This window comes from Choloepus didactylus, chromosome 8 (assembly GCF_015220235.1).
Source record: "Choloepus didactylus isolate mChoDid1 chromosome 8, mChoDid1.pri, whole genome shotgun sequence".
NCBI lineage: Eukaryota > Metazoa > Chordata > Mammalia > Pilosa > Megalonychidae > Choloepus > Choloepus didactylus.
In genome coordinates, this window is record NC_051314.1 from 134159715 (window position 1) to 134172116 (window position 12402).

Genomic DNA, 12402 nt, shown 5'->3' on the forward strand with positions numbered 1-12402 from the left:
ATAGTGTTGCATTTTATGAATATACCATAAGTTATTTATCAAAATACATAGGATCCTTTGTGATTGTTCATTTGTGGGTGTTTTTCTTTCCTCTTCTTTTTTTTTTTTTTTTTTTTTTTGTCATTTTGCCTAATGCTTCTAGGTACATTTTTACATTTATCTCCTGGTAAACTTATACAAGTGTGTCCTTTGGATATATTCTTAATTCTATAAGTGGAATGGCTGGAAAAGACAATTTGAGCAGGTTCACATTTATTTGATTACATCAAACCCAGTGCAAAGTGAGGTTTCCTATATATATTCTTAAAGGCCATTTGTGAAAAAACTCCTTGCTCCACATTCCTGCCAATACTCAATATTGTTAACTTTTCAATTTTTGGCCAATCTCTGGGATAGGTGGAACCCCTCATTGTGGATTTTTTAATTACATGAATACTAACAGAGTTTTCTTTGCCTGTTTTCATTAGGTTGTGTATCTTTTATTTTCTTCTAGGAGATTATTTTGGTACCATTAGCTATAGGTTAATAAGAGACCACCTCAAAACTTAGATGAAAGAACATTCATTTAACTCATAACTTTGGATTGACGGTTTTTGCTGTGCTCAGCTAAACAGATCTGGTTGGGATCTTCTTAATTGCTGTTAAGTGAAGGGCAGCCAGGACGCTTTGCTTCTTGAGTTCGTGCTATTTTCAGGCGTTACTTCACTGTCCTCCACACAGTTAGTCATCCTCTAGCCAGCTAGCCCAGATTTTATATCATGACAGTGGCAATTATCCAAGGGACTAATTGCCTTCAAAGGCCTCTCGGGTCTAGGCTGAAAATTGGCACACCTTTGCTTCTCCAAATTATATTGGCCAAGCAAGCTGTAAGGACAGGTCACATCCGGGAGGAGGAGAAAAGGACACCACTTCCTGATGGGGGGGACAGAAAAGTCACACTGGAAAAGGTGCAGATACAGGGAGAGGAAGGGTTGGGGGCAAATTTTTAATGAATCTACAACATTCATATTTCAGGACATTAATTCTTTGTCACACACACCTATATCTGTTGAAATATCTTCTCCCAGTTTGTGCTTAGTTTTCATTTTCTTGATGGTTTATTTTCATGAACCAAAGTTCTCACTCTATTATAGTCAAATTCATCACGTATTTTTAGGTGTAGTTTATGATGGTTGTGTCCTCTGCTACCTTGAGCACCAGACAATCTTCTTCTATATTATTTGTAAAAGTTCTATATTCTTTCTTTTCTAATTCATAGCTTTAATTCACCTGGAATTGATTTTTTACTACTACGTGAAATTAGAATTCAAATACATATCCAAGTATATGTGTGCATTTGTATATATACATGTATTATAAGTATATATGTGTGTGTTTATATACATAAGTGTTTGTGTGCGTGCACGTGTATAAAACTGAAAATGGATAACCAGATGTTTGAGCGCCAATCATAGAAAATTTTCCTGGTTTCCCACGAATATACATGGTCATCTCTATTATATATCAAGTATCCATACTCTGCTTTTGATCTCTTTCTTCTCTAAATTGTTCTATTTCCAGCTGTGTGACTTTTGATGGAAAGTAAGCCTCACAGTCCAAAACGGTAATAATTTTTTCCTATCTCCTTGTTTCTCTCTAAGATTGTCTTGATTATTTTTTACTGTTTTTTCCTTTATATGTAATTTAGAATAAGCTCATAAAGTTCCAAAAAAGTATGTTTATACATGAGATGAATTTAAAGGGTATATCAAAATGGAGTAAAGGGATTCTATATAATACTGAAAATTCCAAATCATCATTATGTGAGTGTCTACTTATTAGGTGCTCATTAATATATTTTAATTAATACCAAATATATCTCCCTAAATATACTGGTGTATCTTTTTGCTACACTTATTCATAGATCAGTAATAATTTTGCTAATCCTTTGGTAAATTTTCCTAAATTTATATTTTGAAAATTTACAAATGTTCAGAAACGTTAAGTGAATAATGCAATAAACCCCTATTACCTACAAATATCAATTGTTAACACAGTAACACTGCTGCATGCTCCCCTACACCTATCTACTATCTATCGCTATCTCCAGGCATTGCTATGGATTCATGCCCCATTTGTTCTCTCTATCCTTTCAAGTAAATCTGATTAGAAATATCTTGAAACTTTACACTCTAGCCTCTGTGTCTCTCAAACACTTTTCTTTCCCATCTGTTGGTTTCTATGAATGGCATACTGGATAACTTCTTCAGCTCTACCTTCCACTTAAATAATCCTCATTTCAGCTGTGTCCAACATATTAAAGCTGTTTTCTACATTTCTAATATTGAATTTTAAATCTAGAAATTCTGTATTATTCTTTAAATAAACTCTTAATCATTCCATCAAGTTTTTTTTCAAGTACAGAGTAACATAATTATTTTACTATTTTATTGTTTGTCAATTCCAATATTCCTAATCCTTGTGGGTTTGTATCTTCTCCCACTTATTCCTGGGTGTCCTCATTTGTGATGACTTGTTCCTGTAACTGTTGGAATGTTATCACTGTGAAATCCTCATTTTCCACTCATTTTATTCGTGGAAGACTTCTGAGGCCTGTGATTAAGGTGGATTCTCCAGAGATGAGGGCACTCGCACTCCAGAGAAACACTTGTTAATCTGAAACTTTAGGCATCTTTGAACCTCTGAGCAGATTGCATTCGGGATGTAAACGGGCAAAAGGGATGACTTGTGAATCCAAACTGTAAATGTAATTTCACCCCCATCTCAGCTCAATAATGGTATTTGAAACATCAATTTTTATTTTAGTCCTATGGGGGAGTTCATGCTTATCTGGATTATGCAGCATTTTAAGGTCAAAAATTTATGGGAGAGGATTTTCTATTAAATTTTCAACTTGGGGAACACTACCAACTTTGTCTCTTTTGATTTGTACCTTATTTGTTAGTCACTGGAAACAAAACAAAATAAACATAGTGATGCTCAGTCATGGGCTTTGGCAAATGTTTTCAAGCTAAGGAGACCATAAGTCTTGGTTTGCCAAGGCTGTATTATATATGCCTGCTCCAGGAACAACAGTGTCTTATCCATAATAGAACTCCCTCTCACATAAATGTTAGTGAATTTTAGTACTATGAAAAATTAATGAATAATTTCATAAAAATGACATTTTCATTCTATCAAATATTTCTAGAAGAGAGAAAGTTTTCACTTTCAATTAATTGCCCCTTTATATATATTCTCTGGTAGCATTTTAGAATTTTCTTCTGATATCCCTTCTACATTTTTCTCCTAATCTGATACCTTGGGGAAATATCCTCTTGTTGCCATTACAAATGGGTTCTTTTTCTTCTAATGCATTTTCTAACAAGTTTTGTGTACTATTGGGATGCTGACTGATTTTTTAAATTAATATTTACCAGACACAGTGTAAATTCCTTTTTTACATTTTAATGCCATTTCATTAAGAAATATTCAGACACCATACATATCCAAAGTATACAATCAATAGCTCACACTTTTATCATAGAATTGTGCATTCATCATCACAATCAATGTCAGAACATTTTCATTACTTTAAAATAAAGAAAAAATAAAAATGAGTAAGAACATACAACTCATCCCATACCTCCCCCATCCCCTTATTATTTATATATATTTTGTCTTTATTTTATTACTCATCTGCCCACACACTGGATAAAGGGTGTATCAATCACAAGGCTTTCACAGTCACATGGCCACATGATAAATACTATATATAGTTCTACAATCATCATGAAGAATCAAGTCTACTGGATTTCATTTCAACAGATTCAGCTATTACCTTCAAGATATTCTAATACCCTAGAAACTAAAAAGAAATATATATATAGTATAAGAATAACCTCCAGAATGACCTCTCAACTATATTTGAAATCTCTTTGTCACTGAAACTTTATTTTGTTTCATTTCTTTTCAACCCTCTTGGTCAAGAAGGCATTCTCAATCCCACAATGTCAGGGCAATGCTCATCCCTGGGCATATGTCCCATGTTGCCAGGGAGAATTACACCCCTGGGAGTCATGTCCCACATATGGCAGAGGGTAGTGAGTTTATTTGCAGAGTTGGCTGAGAGAGATAGGCCACAGTGAACAGCAAAAGAGGTTCCCTGGGGGTGAACCTTAGGCATAATTATAAGTAAGCTTAGCTTCTCCTATGCAGGAATTAGTTTCCTAATGGCAAGCCCCAAGACCAAGGGCTTGGCTTATTAAATTGGGAGTCCCTAATGCTTGAGAGAATATCAGGAATTTCCCAGGTGGGGAAATTTAATATGGCTACATTTTTCCCCAGTCCCTCAAGGGGACTCTGCAAATAATTTTTTTTTAATTTTCTGCCCAAAATACTCCGGGATGTATCAGGGTATTACATTTACCTGTACAGAATGACAAGATCTTATTCCGTATTCTAGGACCCATATGATTATGTTGTCTAAATCATCAGACAATACAGGTTAAATTAGATAGTGTGCTAGAGAGAATATAAATTTTATACCAATAAACTATCTTAAATAACAGAATTCAGGAATAGATGTGACTGCTGTAATAGTTTACAATCTAGGAACCTTTACAATAAGCCTCATTGTACACTCCACACTCTTGCATCATCGATTCCCCAATCTCTGCCCACATTCTTTCCCCTGATAACATAAGCTCTCAAATTCAATCCTCACCATTTGCTCATTATGGTTAGTTTATATTAGTGAGGTCTTTTAATTTTTGTCCTTTCACTTTTGGATTATTTCACTCAACATAATGTCCTCAAGATTCATTCACCTGGTTGCATGCCTCACAACTTCATTCCTTCTTGCAGCCGCGCAATATTCCATTGTATGTATACACCACATTTTGCCCTTCCGTTCACCAGCTGATGTACCCTTAGGCCATCTCCCTTCATTGCAAATTGCAAACACTGCTGCCCTAAGCACCAGCGTGTAAATGTCTATTCATGTCCCTGCTTTCACTTCTTTCAAGTATGTACCAAATAACGGGGTTGCAGGATCCTACGGCATCCCTATACTTAGCCTCTGGTGGAAACACCACATTGCCCTCCAGAGGGCTGCTCCATTCTACTTCCCTATCAACAGTGAATAGATACATCTCTCCCTCCACATCTTCTCCAGCACGTGCTATCTTTCTGTTTATCTTTTAAACCATTTTATTCACATGCCATCAATCCATCCTCAGTGAACAATCAATAGCTCCCAGTATAATCATACAGTTATGTATTCACCACCACAACTCATATGAGAATGTTTCCATTTCTTCTTCAAAGAAAGAAGAAGAAAATTAAAGAATAAAGAGTAAAAATAAAGGAGGAACAACAACAGTAAGAATCCCATACCCTTCCCTTATATTCCCCTCTATTGACTGTTCACTCTAGGATTTGCTAAGTTATACAGTCCAAGTTTTATCCTGTATCTTTCCTTCTGGTGTCATACTTGCCCGTAGCCTTCCTCTTTTAACCATACTCACACTCAGCTTTGTTCATTATGCTTACAGTATTGTGCTACCATCACATAGTATTGTGCTATCCATTTCTGGATCTTTACTATCAATCTTGGTGAACATTCTGTACTCCTTTAGCATCGAATGCCCAATTTCTACCCTCTTTCTACCCCCTGATAACCTGGGTTCTTAATTTGAACTTTCAGAGTTTGCTCATTATAGTTAGTTCAGATTAGTGAGACCATATAGTATTTGTCCTTTAGTTTCTGGCTAATTTTGCTCAACATAATGTCCTCAAGTTTCATCCATGTTGTTATATGCATCATGACTTTATTCTATCTTATAGTTCTGTTATATTCCATCATATGCATATACCAGTTTGCTTATCCACTCATCCGTTGATGGACATTTGAGCTGTTTCCATTTCTTGGCGGTCATGAATAATGCCGCTATAAATATCAGTGTACAAATGTCCATTCGTGTCCTAGCCTTCATTTCCTCTGAGTATATACCTAGTAATGGGATTGCTGGATCATACAGCAATTCTATACTTAGGTCCCTGAAAACTGCCAAACTGACTTCCAGAGCAGCTGTGCAATTCTACCTTCCCACCAACAGTAAATAAGTGTACCTGTTTTTCCACATCCTCTCTAACACTTAGAAGTTTCCTTTGTTTTTGATAATGCCCATTCTATTAAATGTGAGAAGATATCTCACTGTGGTTTTGATTTGCGTTTCCCTAACAGCTAGTGAAGTTGAGCATCTTTTCATATGTTTTTGAGCCACTTGTATTTCCTCTTTGGAAAAGTGTCTGTCCATGTCTTTTACCAATTTTTTAATTGGTTTGTCTTTGGTTGTTGAGTTGTAGGAGTTCTTCATATATTCTGGATATTAAACCCTTATCTGATCTGTGGTTTCCAAATATTGTCTCCCACTGCATAGGCTGCCATTTTACTTTCCTGACAAAGCCCTTTGGTGCACTTAAGTATTCAATTTTAAAGAGATCCCATTTATCTATATCTTCTTTCATTGCTCTCACTTTGGGCGTAAGGTCTAGGAAAACACCTCCTATCACAAGATCTTTAAGATATTTCCCTACATTTTCTTCTAAAGGTTTTATGGTCTTAGCTCTAATGTTCAGGTCTTTGATTCATTTGGAGTTAATTTTATATAAGGTTTGAGAGGAGTCCTCTTTCTTTATTTTGGATATGGATATCCAGTTCTCCAAGCACCATTTGTTGAAGAGGCTGCTCTGTCCCTATTGAGTCAACTTGACTGCCTTATCACAGATCAGTTGTCCATAGATGAGAGAGAGGGTCTATTTCTGAACACTCAAATCATTTCATTGCTCAGCATACCTGTCATTATGCCTGTACCATGCTGTTTTGATCACTGTAGCTTTGCAATATCCTTTAAAGTCAGGTAGTGTGAGAACTCCCACTTCATTTTTTCTTTCTCCAGACATTTTTAGCTACTCAGGGCATCCTGCCCTTCCAAATAAATTTGATTATTTGTTTTTCTATTTCTGCAAAGTAAGTCATTGGGATTTTAATTGGTATTGCACCAAATCTATAAATCAATTTGGGTAGAACTGACATCTTAACTATATGTAGTCTTCCAATCCATGCACATGGTATGTCCTTCCATTTGCCTAGGTCTTCTTGATTTGATTTCTTTTGGCAATTTTTTCTGCAGTTTTCTGTGTATAGGTCTTTTACGTCCTTGGTTAAATTTATTCCAAAATATGTGAGTCTTTTGGTTGATATTGGAAATGGATTTTTACCTTGATTTCCTCCTCAGATTCCTCCTTTCTAGTGTATAGGAACACTACTGATTTTTGCTTGTTGATTGTGTATCCTGCCACTTTGCTGTACTCATTTATTAGCTCTAGTAGCTTTGCTGTAGATTTTTCAGGATTATCTACTTATAGATCATGTCATCTGCAAACAATGAATGTTTTTTTTTTCCTTCCCAAATTGATGCCTTTTATTTCTTTTCCTTGACTAACTGCTCTAGCTAGAAATTCCAGCACGATTTTGAATAACAATGGTGACAGTGGGCATTCTTGTCTTGTTCCTGATCTTCGAGGGAAAGCTTTCAGTCTTACCTATTGAATTTGATGTTAGCTGTGGGTTTTTCATATATTCCCTTCATCATTTTGAGGAAGTTTCCTTCTATTCTTGTCCTTTGAATTGTTTTCATCAAGAAAGAATGTTGAGTTTTGTCAAACACTTTTTCTCTATCAAACAAGATGATCATGTGTTTTTTTTTCCCTTTGATTTATTGATGTGGTGTATTACATTAATTGATTTTCTTGTGTTGAACTTCCCTTGCATAACTGGAATAAAATCCATTTGGTCATGGTGTATAACTCTTTTAATGTGCTGCTGGATCCAATTTGCAAGTATATTGTTGAGGATTTTCATATCTATACTCATAAAAGAGATTGGTCTATAACTTTATTTTCTTATAGTATCTTTTTCTGGCTTCGGTATTTGGGTAATGTTGGCTTCATAGAATAAGCTAGGTGGCTTTCCCTCCTCTTCAATATTTTTTGAAGAGTTTGAGCAGGATTGGTACTAATTCTTTCTTAATACTTGATAGAATTCACAAGTGAAGCCACCTGGTCATGGACTTTCCTTCACTGGAGTTTTTTTGATGAATGATTCAATCTCTTTCCTTATGATTAGTTTGTTGACGTCTTCTATTTCTTCTCATGTCAATGTTAGGTCACAACCCATTTTTGGTATTCTGCACTCCGCCAACTACAAACACTTCTGTTTTGTTTTGTTTTTTTAATTCTTTATTTGTTTCCATCAGCCCTACCTCCTCTCAGCTGCAGAGAGACCTCTGGGTTCCTTTCTTGCTTTCTCCAGGATTATGTGTTCTAGGGGCTTGTATTCAGCAGTCCAAATTTGCTAATTAAGTCTGCAGTTAGAGCTTGGTTGAGATACCTGCCCTTGCTGCTAGTAAAGAGTGCTTCTTTTTCCTAAGGACAAGTGACTCCAAAGCAGGCTGCAGTGCCAGTGGGTGGCGGGGCACCAATTTCCACAGATTGGGAGACTTTACTTAAAGTTTGGTGCTATGATCTCGGCCCTTCCTCCCATTCCACACTGGTATACGATGCATGTCTGATCACAGAGGTCCCCAGAGAGTTGTTCCAGATAGTTCCTGGCTAATTACTTACTGCCCTAGGGGACAAATGAAATTCCACACCTCCTCACACTGCCATCTTGCCCCACAACTCCAAATTCATTTTTAATAATAACTGTTTCTGTGGATGATCCAGATTGGCACTTATGCAATCTAAATATATTAATATTTTTGAACTTCCCTAATAGGTTTTTGAATTCCAATTGACTTCAGCAGATGGGTGAGCAGGGCCAGGGTCAGTTTGGATCTCTGCACTCCTCCTGCCCCAAACCCAAGAGCTCCCATCCAGACGGGAGAGGAATCTCAGTGCCACTGCTTGCTCCTGGGCTGCCTCTGCTCCTGGTTTTCATGCTACAGGATTCCAGATGAATCCCAGAATAACAGTGATAATGATACTTACTGATGGCAATGGCAAGGCAAAGTCACAGCCACGGGCAAAGTCAAAGACTTTGATAATAGAAGAATATAGCAATGGGAGTGGGAATAGGGATGGCAATTTCCTTATGAAATTGAAATGGGAATGGTAAGAATAACGACAAGAAAATAAATATTGACATATTTCAACACCTTTACTGACATACAGTTGACATATCATGAAATTCATGAGATTCACTACTATAATTGTATAGTTAGATGACTTCTGATTAATGGATAGAGTTATACAATCATAACACAGACCATTTTTTTGGAATCCTTCCATTACTCTCAAAAGTCCCCATTTGAAGGCAATTGCTGCTCCCAACCCCAGGCACAAGCAACCTCTCACCTACTTTACATCTATAGACTTATTCTTTCAAAAAATTGCATACAATATGCATTTGTTTGTTATTGAATTCTTTCATTTGGCAAAATAATTTCAGCTTCTTCCTGTTCATTACAGGTAGCAATAATTTGCTTTATTACCAGGTAATATTCAATTGTGTGGACACATCACATTTTGTAATTCCATTCAGCAGTTGATGAGTAATTGGATTGTTTCCAGTTTTGGGCTAGTATGAATAATGCTGGTATAACAATTGACACACCAGTTTTTTTGTGAACATAGGTTTCCATTGCTCTTGGGTGAACACTTAAGCATGGAATTGCTGGTTCACATGTAAGCATATGTTGAACTTAAGAAAATGCCCCACTCTTTTCCAATATGATTGTATGATTTTACATTCCCACTAACAACATATGGTGATTTCTGTCCCTCGTCCCTGGGGCAGAGCCACCAGCCTCACCCTGCCTTTTTTGGTTTTCTTGCTTTGTTGTTTGTGCCCACTGGTTTTCCAGTTTGTGAGCTTCTCCATTGCCCATGCTGGAAAACATAAAAGGCAAAAAGAAATCCCAGGGAACTTGCTGCCCAGACATTTCTGAAACCCAGTGTCTAGGTCCCCAGACAGTCCTCTTGCTTTTCTCTACCATTCAGAATCCTCTGATGCTTTGGGCATAGTAAGGATGGAGGAAGACTGTGAAATGGGGCACTCACTTTTTCTGGCACCTTCACCCAGTGTGCTGGTTAAGAGCAGGGAGAGCTCTAGGGCCACACGACTTAGGTTCTGATGCTGGCTGTCCACTTCCTAGCTGTGTGATTGCTCCTCGGTTACCTGATTTGTAAAGGGGTGATGTTGTGAGGATAAAATAAATGTGTGCATGTAAGAGCCTTGAACAGTCCTGAGCATGTGATAAATATATAAGGTGCTGGTCATTGCTGTCGTCTGAATCCAAATCCTGTGTTCTTGTCTGTGTCACTTCTGGAGCCCCTGGCAATGGCGGTCATCTGAGTCATCAATATCATTACCAAGAGATCATTCCCTAATATCTCCCTATCAGTGGATGTGCTCTACTCCCTCTGCCCAGTGCACATATCTGAGTCCATCCTTTCAGACTGGTTTCCCTCCCACCCTCTGGCCATTGACCACAGTGACCTCTCCTTCCCAGACTTCCTGGAGCTCTGACCCTCTGAGCTGCTCCAAATGAGCCCTTGTAGTGTTGGTTTTTCCTTTAGACATTGGCCTCCCCTCTCCAACTATATGTCATGCATTTTCGTGTTCCCCAAAGTCCTAAGGAAACACTGACTGATAGGTACCTGCCAACTACTGCTTTAATGACAGGATGAAAGCCCCACCCTTTGTCTCACCACAGGAATGTCTGAAAATTGCTCTTATTTCCCTCCCACTTCCCTCACTCTCTAGGCAAGTCATAGTTTGGCCCTAAGGAACAGAGGAAACAAAACAGAGGGTGACAGAGACAGAGACTGGGAGAGGTAAGGATATTTGGGTAAAACTAAATTTTTATTTTTATTTTTTGCAAAGCCACAAGAATTTAATGCCTTTCCTATAGATTTGACTCCAGTTGAGTGTGAGTTACTAAGCAGCATGGATATAACCAGAGATGATGTTTCTAATCACAGACATCTGAGACTTTTCCAGCATCACTCTGCACACACAGGAGCTCCTGGTAGAAGGCATGGCGAAGGGTTCTCTGTTAATATTCTTCAGTAAATGGGTACTCAGGGTGGCCAATGGTACTAAAATGAGAAAGAATAGTGGGTAACAGGGAGGCCTTGAATATTCTTCTAGGGCAGAAATCGTGGTTTCTATGAAACTGACAATAGGGCAAAAATTTTACATTTTATTTCCTAGCTATTTATAAAACCTATGTTTCCTCTTCCATATACATGATGTTACAATGAGGTTTCCCTTTAAAAATATTAAATAATCAAATTATATTCCTGTGCATGGAATTTAACTCATGTCAGTGTACTACTGCAAATATTCAAATATATTCTCTTCCCTTAGCTCCATCAGCAAATGAAACAAAGCACTTTTCCTGGTTTTGAAATTTTGAATTCTCACTGAAAGCAGAGCCTCATTCTGCCTTGTTATGAGTGACAACTCTATCTACATGCTCAGCACTAACAACTCTTTTAAAGTGCTACATGATGCTGATAGCAATTTCACTTCCATTTTATTAATTCATTAATTATTTACTAACTGACTGCCACATGCAACTTACTGTATAAATTTCATAGCTGGACAAAATGAAATGTTGAAGATTAGGTCTTATATCCAAGGAGATTACTATACAGTAGGGCTCTTTCTAAATAGTAGTAACAATACATAATAGAAAGTTACAGAAAAATGATTATGACTAAAATATTTAGTTGGTTGTAAGAATTCTTTGCTTCTTGTCACTCTTCTGTTCTTGCATTCCTTCCCTATTTTATTCTACATTTTTCTTTATACCACAATAAATTAGCAATGGTAATAGTATATGGACCAATTTTTGAGTATTAAAAGTATCATTGATACCCTTCTCACGTATTAGCACACTTTTTATTATGAATTATATTCCCAATTGCTTTCCATCATTTCTACTGCATGTGGTTCTCGCAAACCTAGAGCGTTAAAGCATATTTACTGCTGAATAGTAAGTATGAACTGGCTGAAATGCTCTCCAACAACACACTCTCCTTTTGATTTCACATTTCTCTTCTCTTAATGCTATCATCATCTGCACTGAGGTTTTCAAAATTCATAAATTAAAACCAGCATCTCTTACAAACCCCATCACTGCCAGCCTTGCAAGAGGAAAATTCAAAATGCAGTGTTTGGGACCTGGAATAATGTGAGTTGGAGAGGAAGGAAGAGATTTGAAAGCTATTAAAGATATAAAATTTATAGGCTGTAATAAATTATTACATATTGGGATAATGGGCATTTCTGATTGAACACAAGAATGATGAATATGCCTTTTATCATTATGAGGAAGAAAGCAGGTTTGG

The 12402-nt window shown here is 37.0% G+C and overlaps 2 protein-coding genes across 2 annotated transcripts in view; both read right to left on the reverse strand.

Annotated features, from left to right (window-relative positions):
* Positions 1-12402, reverse strand: part of LOC119542938 (aldo-keto reductase family 1 member C1 homolog) — a 390984-nt gene that overhangs the window by 276291 nt on the left and 102291 nt on the right. The window lies entirely within an intron of this gene.
* LOC119543236 (aldo-keto reductase family 1 member C1 homolog) overlaps positions 10547-12402 on the reverse strand; it is a 33454-nt gene continuing 31598 nt past the window's right edge. Inside the window, exon 9 of the mRNA XM_037847985.1 lies at positions 10547-11145. Coding sequence (XP_037703913.1) covers positions 11103-11145 — 43 coding nt within the window. The 3' untranslated portion in view covers positions 10547-11102. The remainder of the gene's footprint in view (positions 11146-12402) is intronic.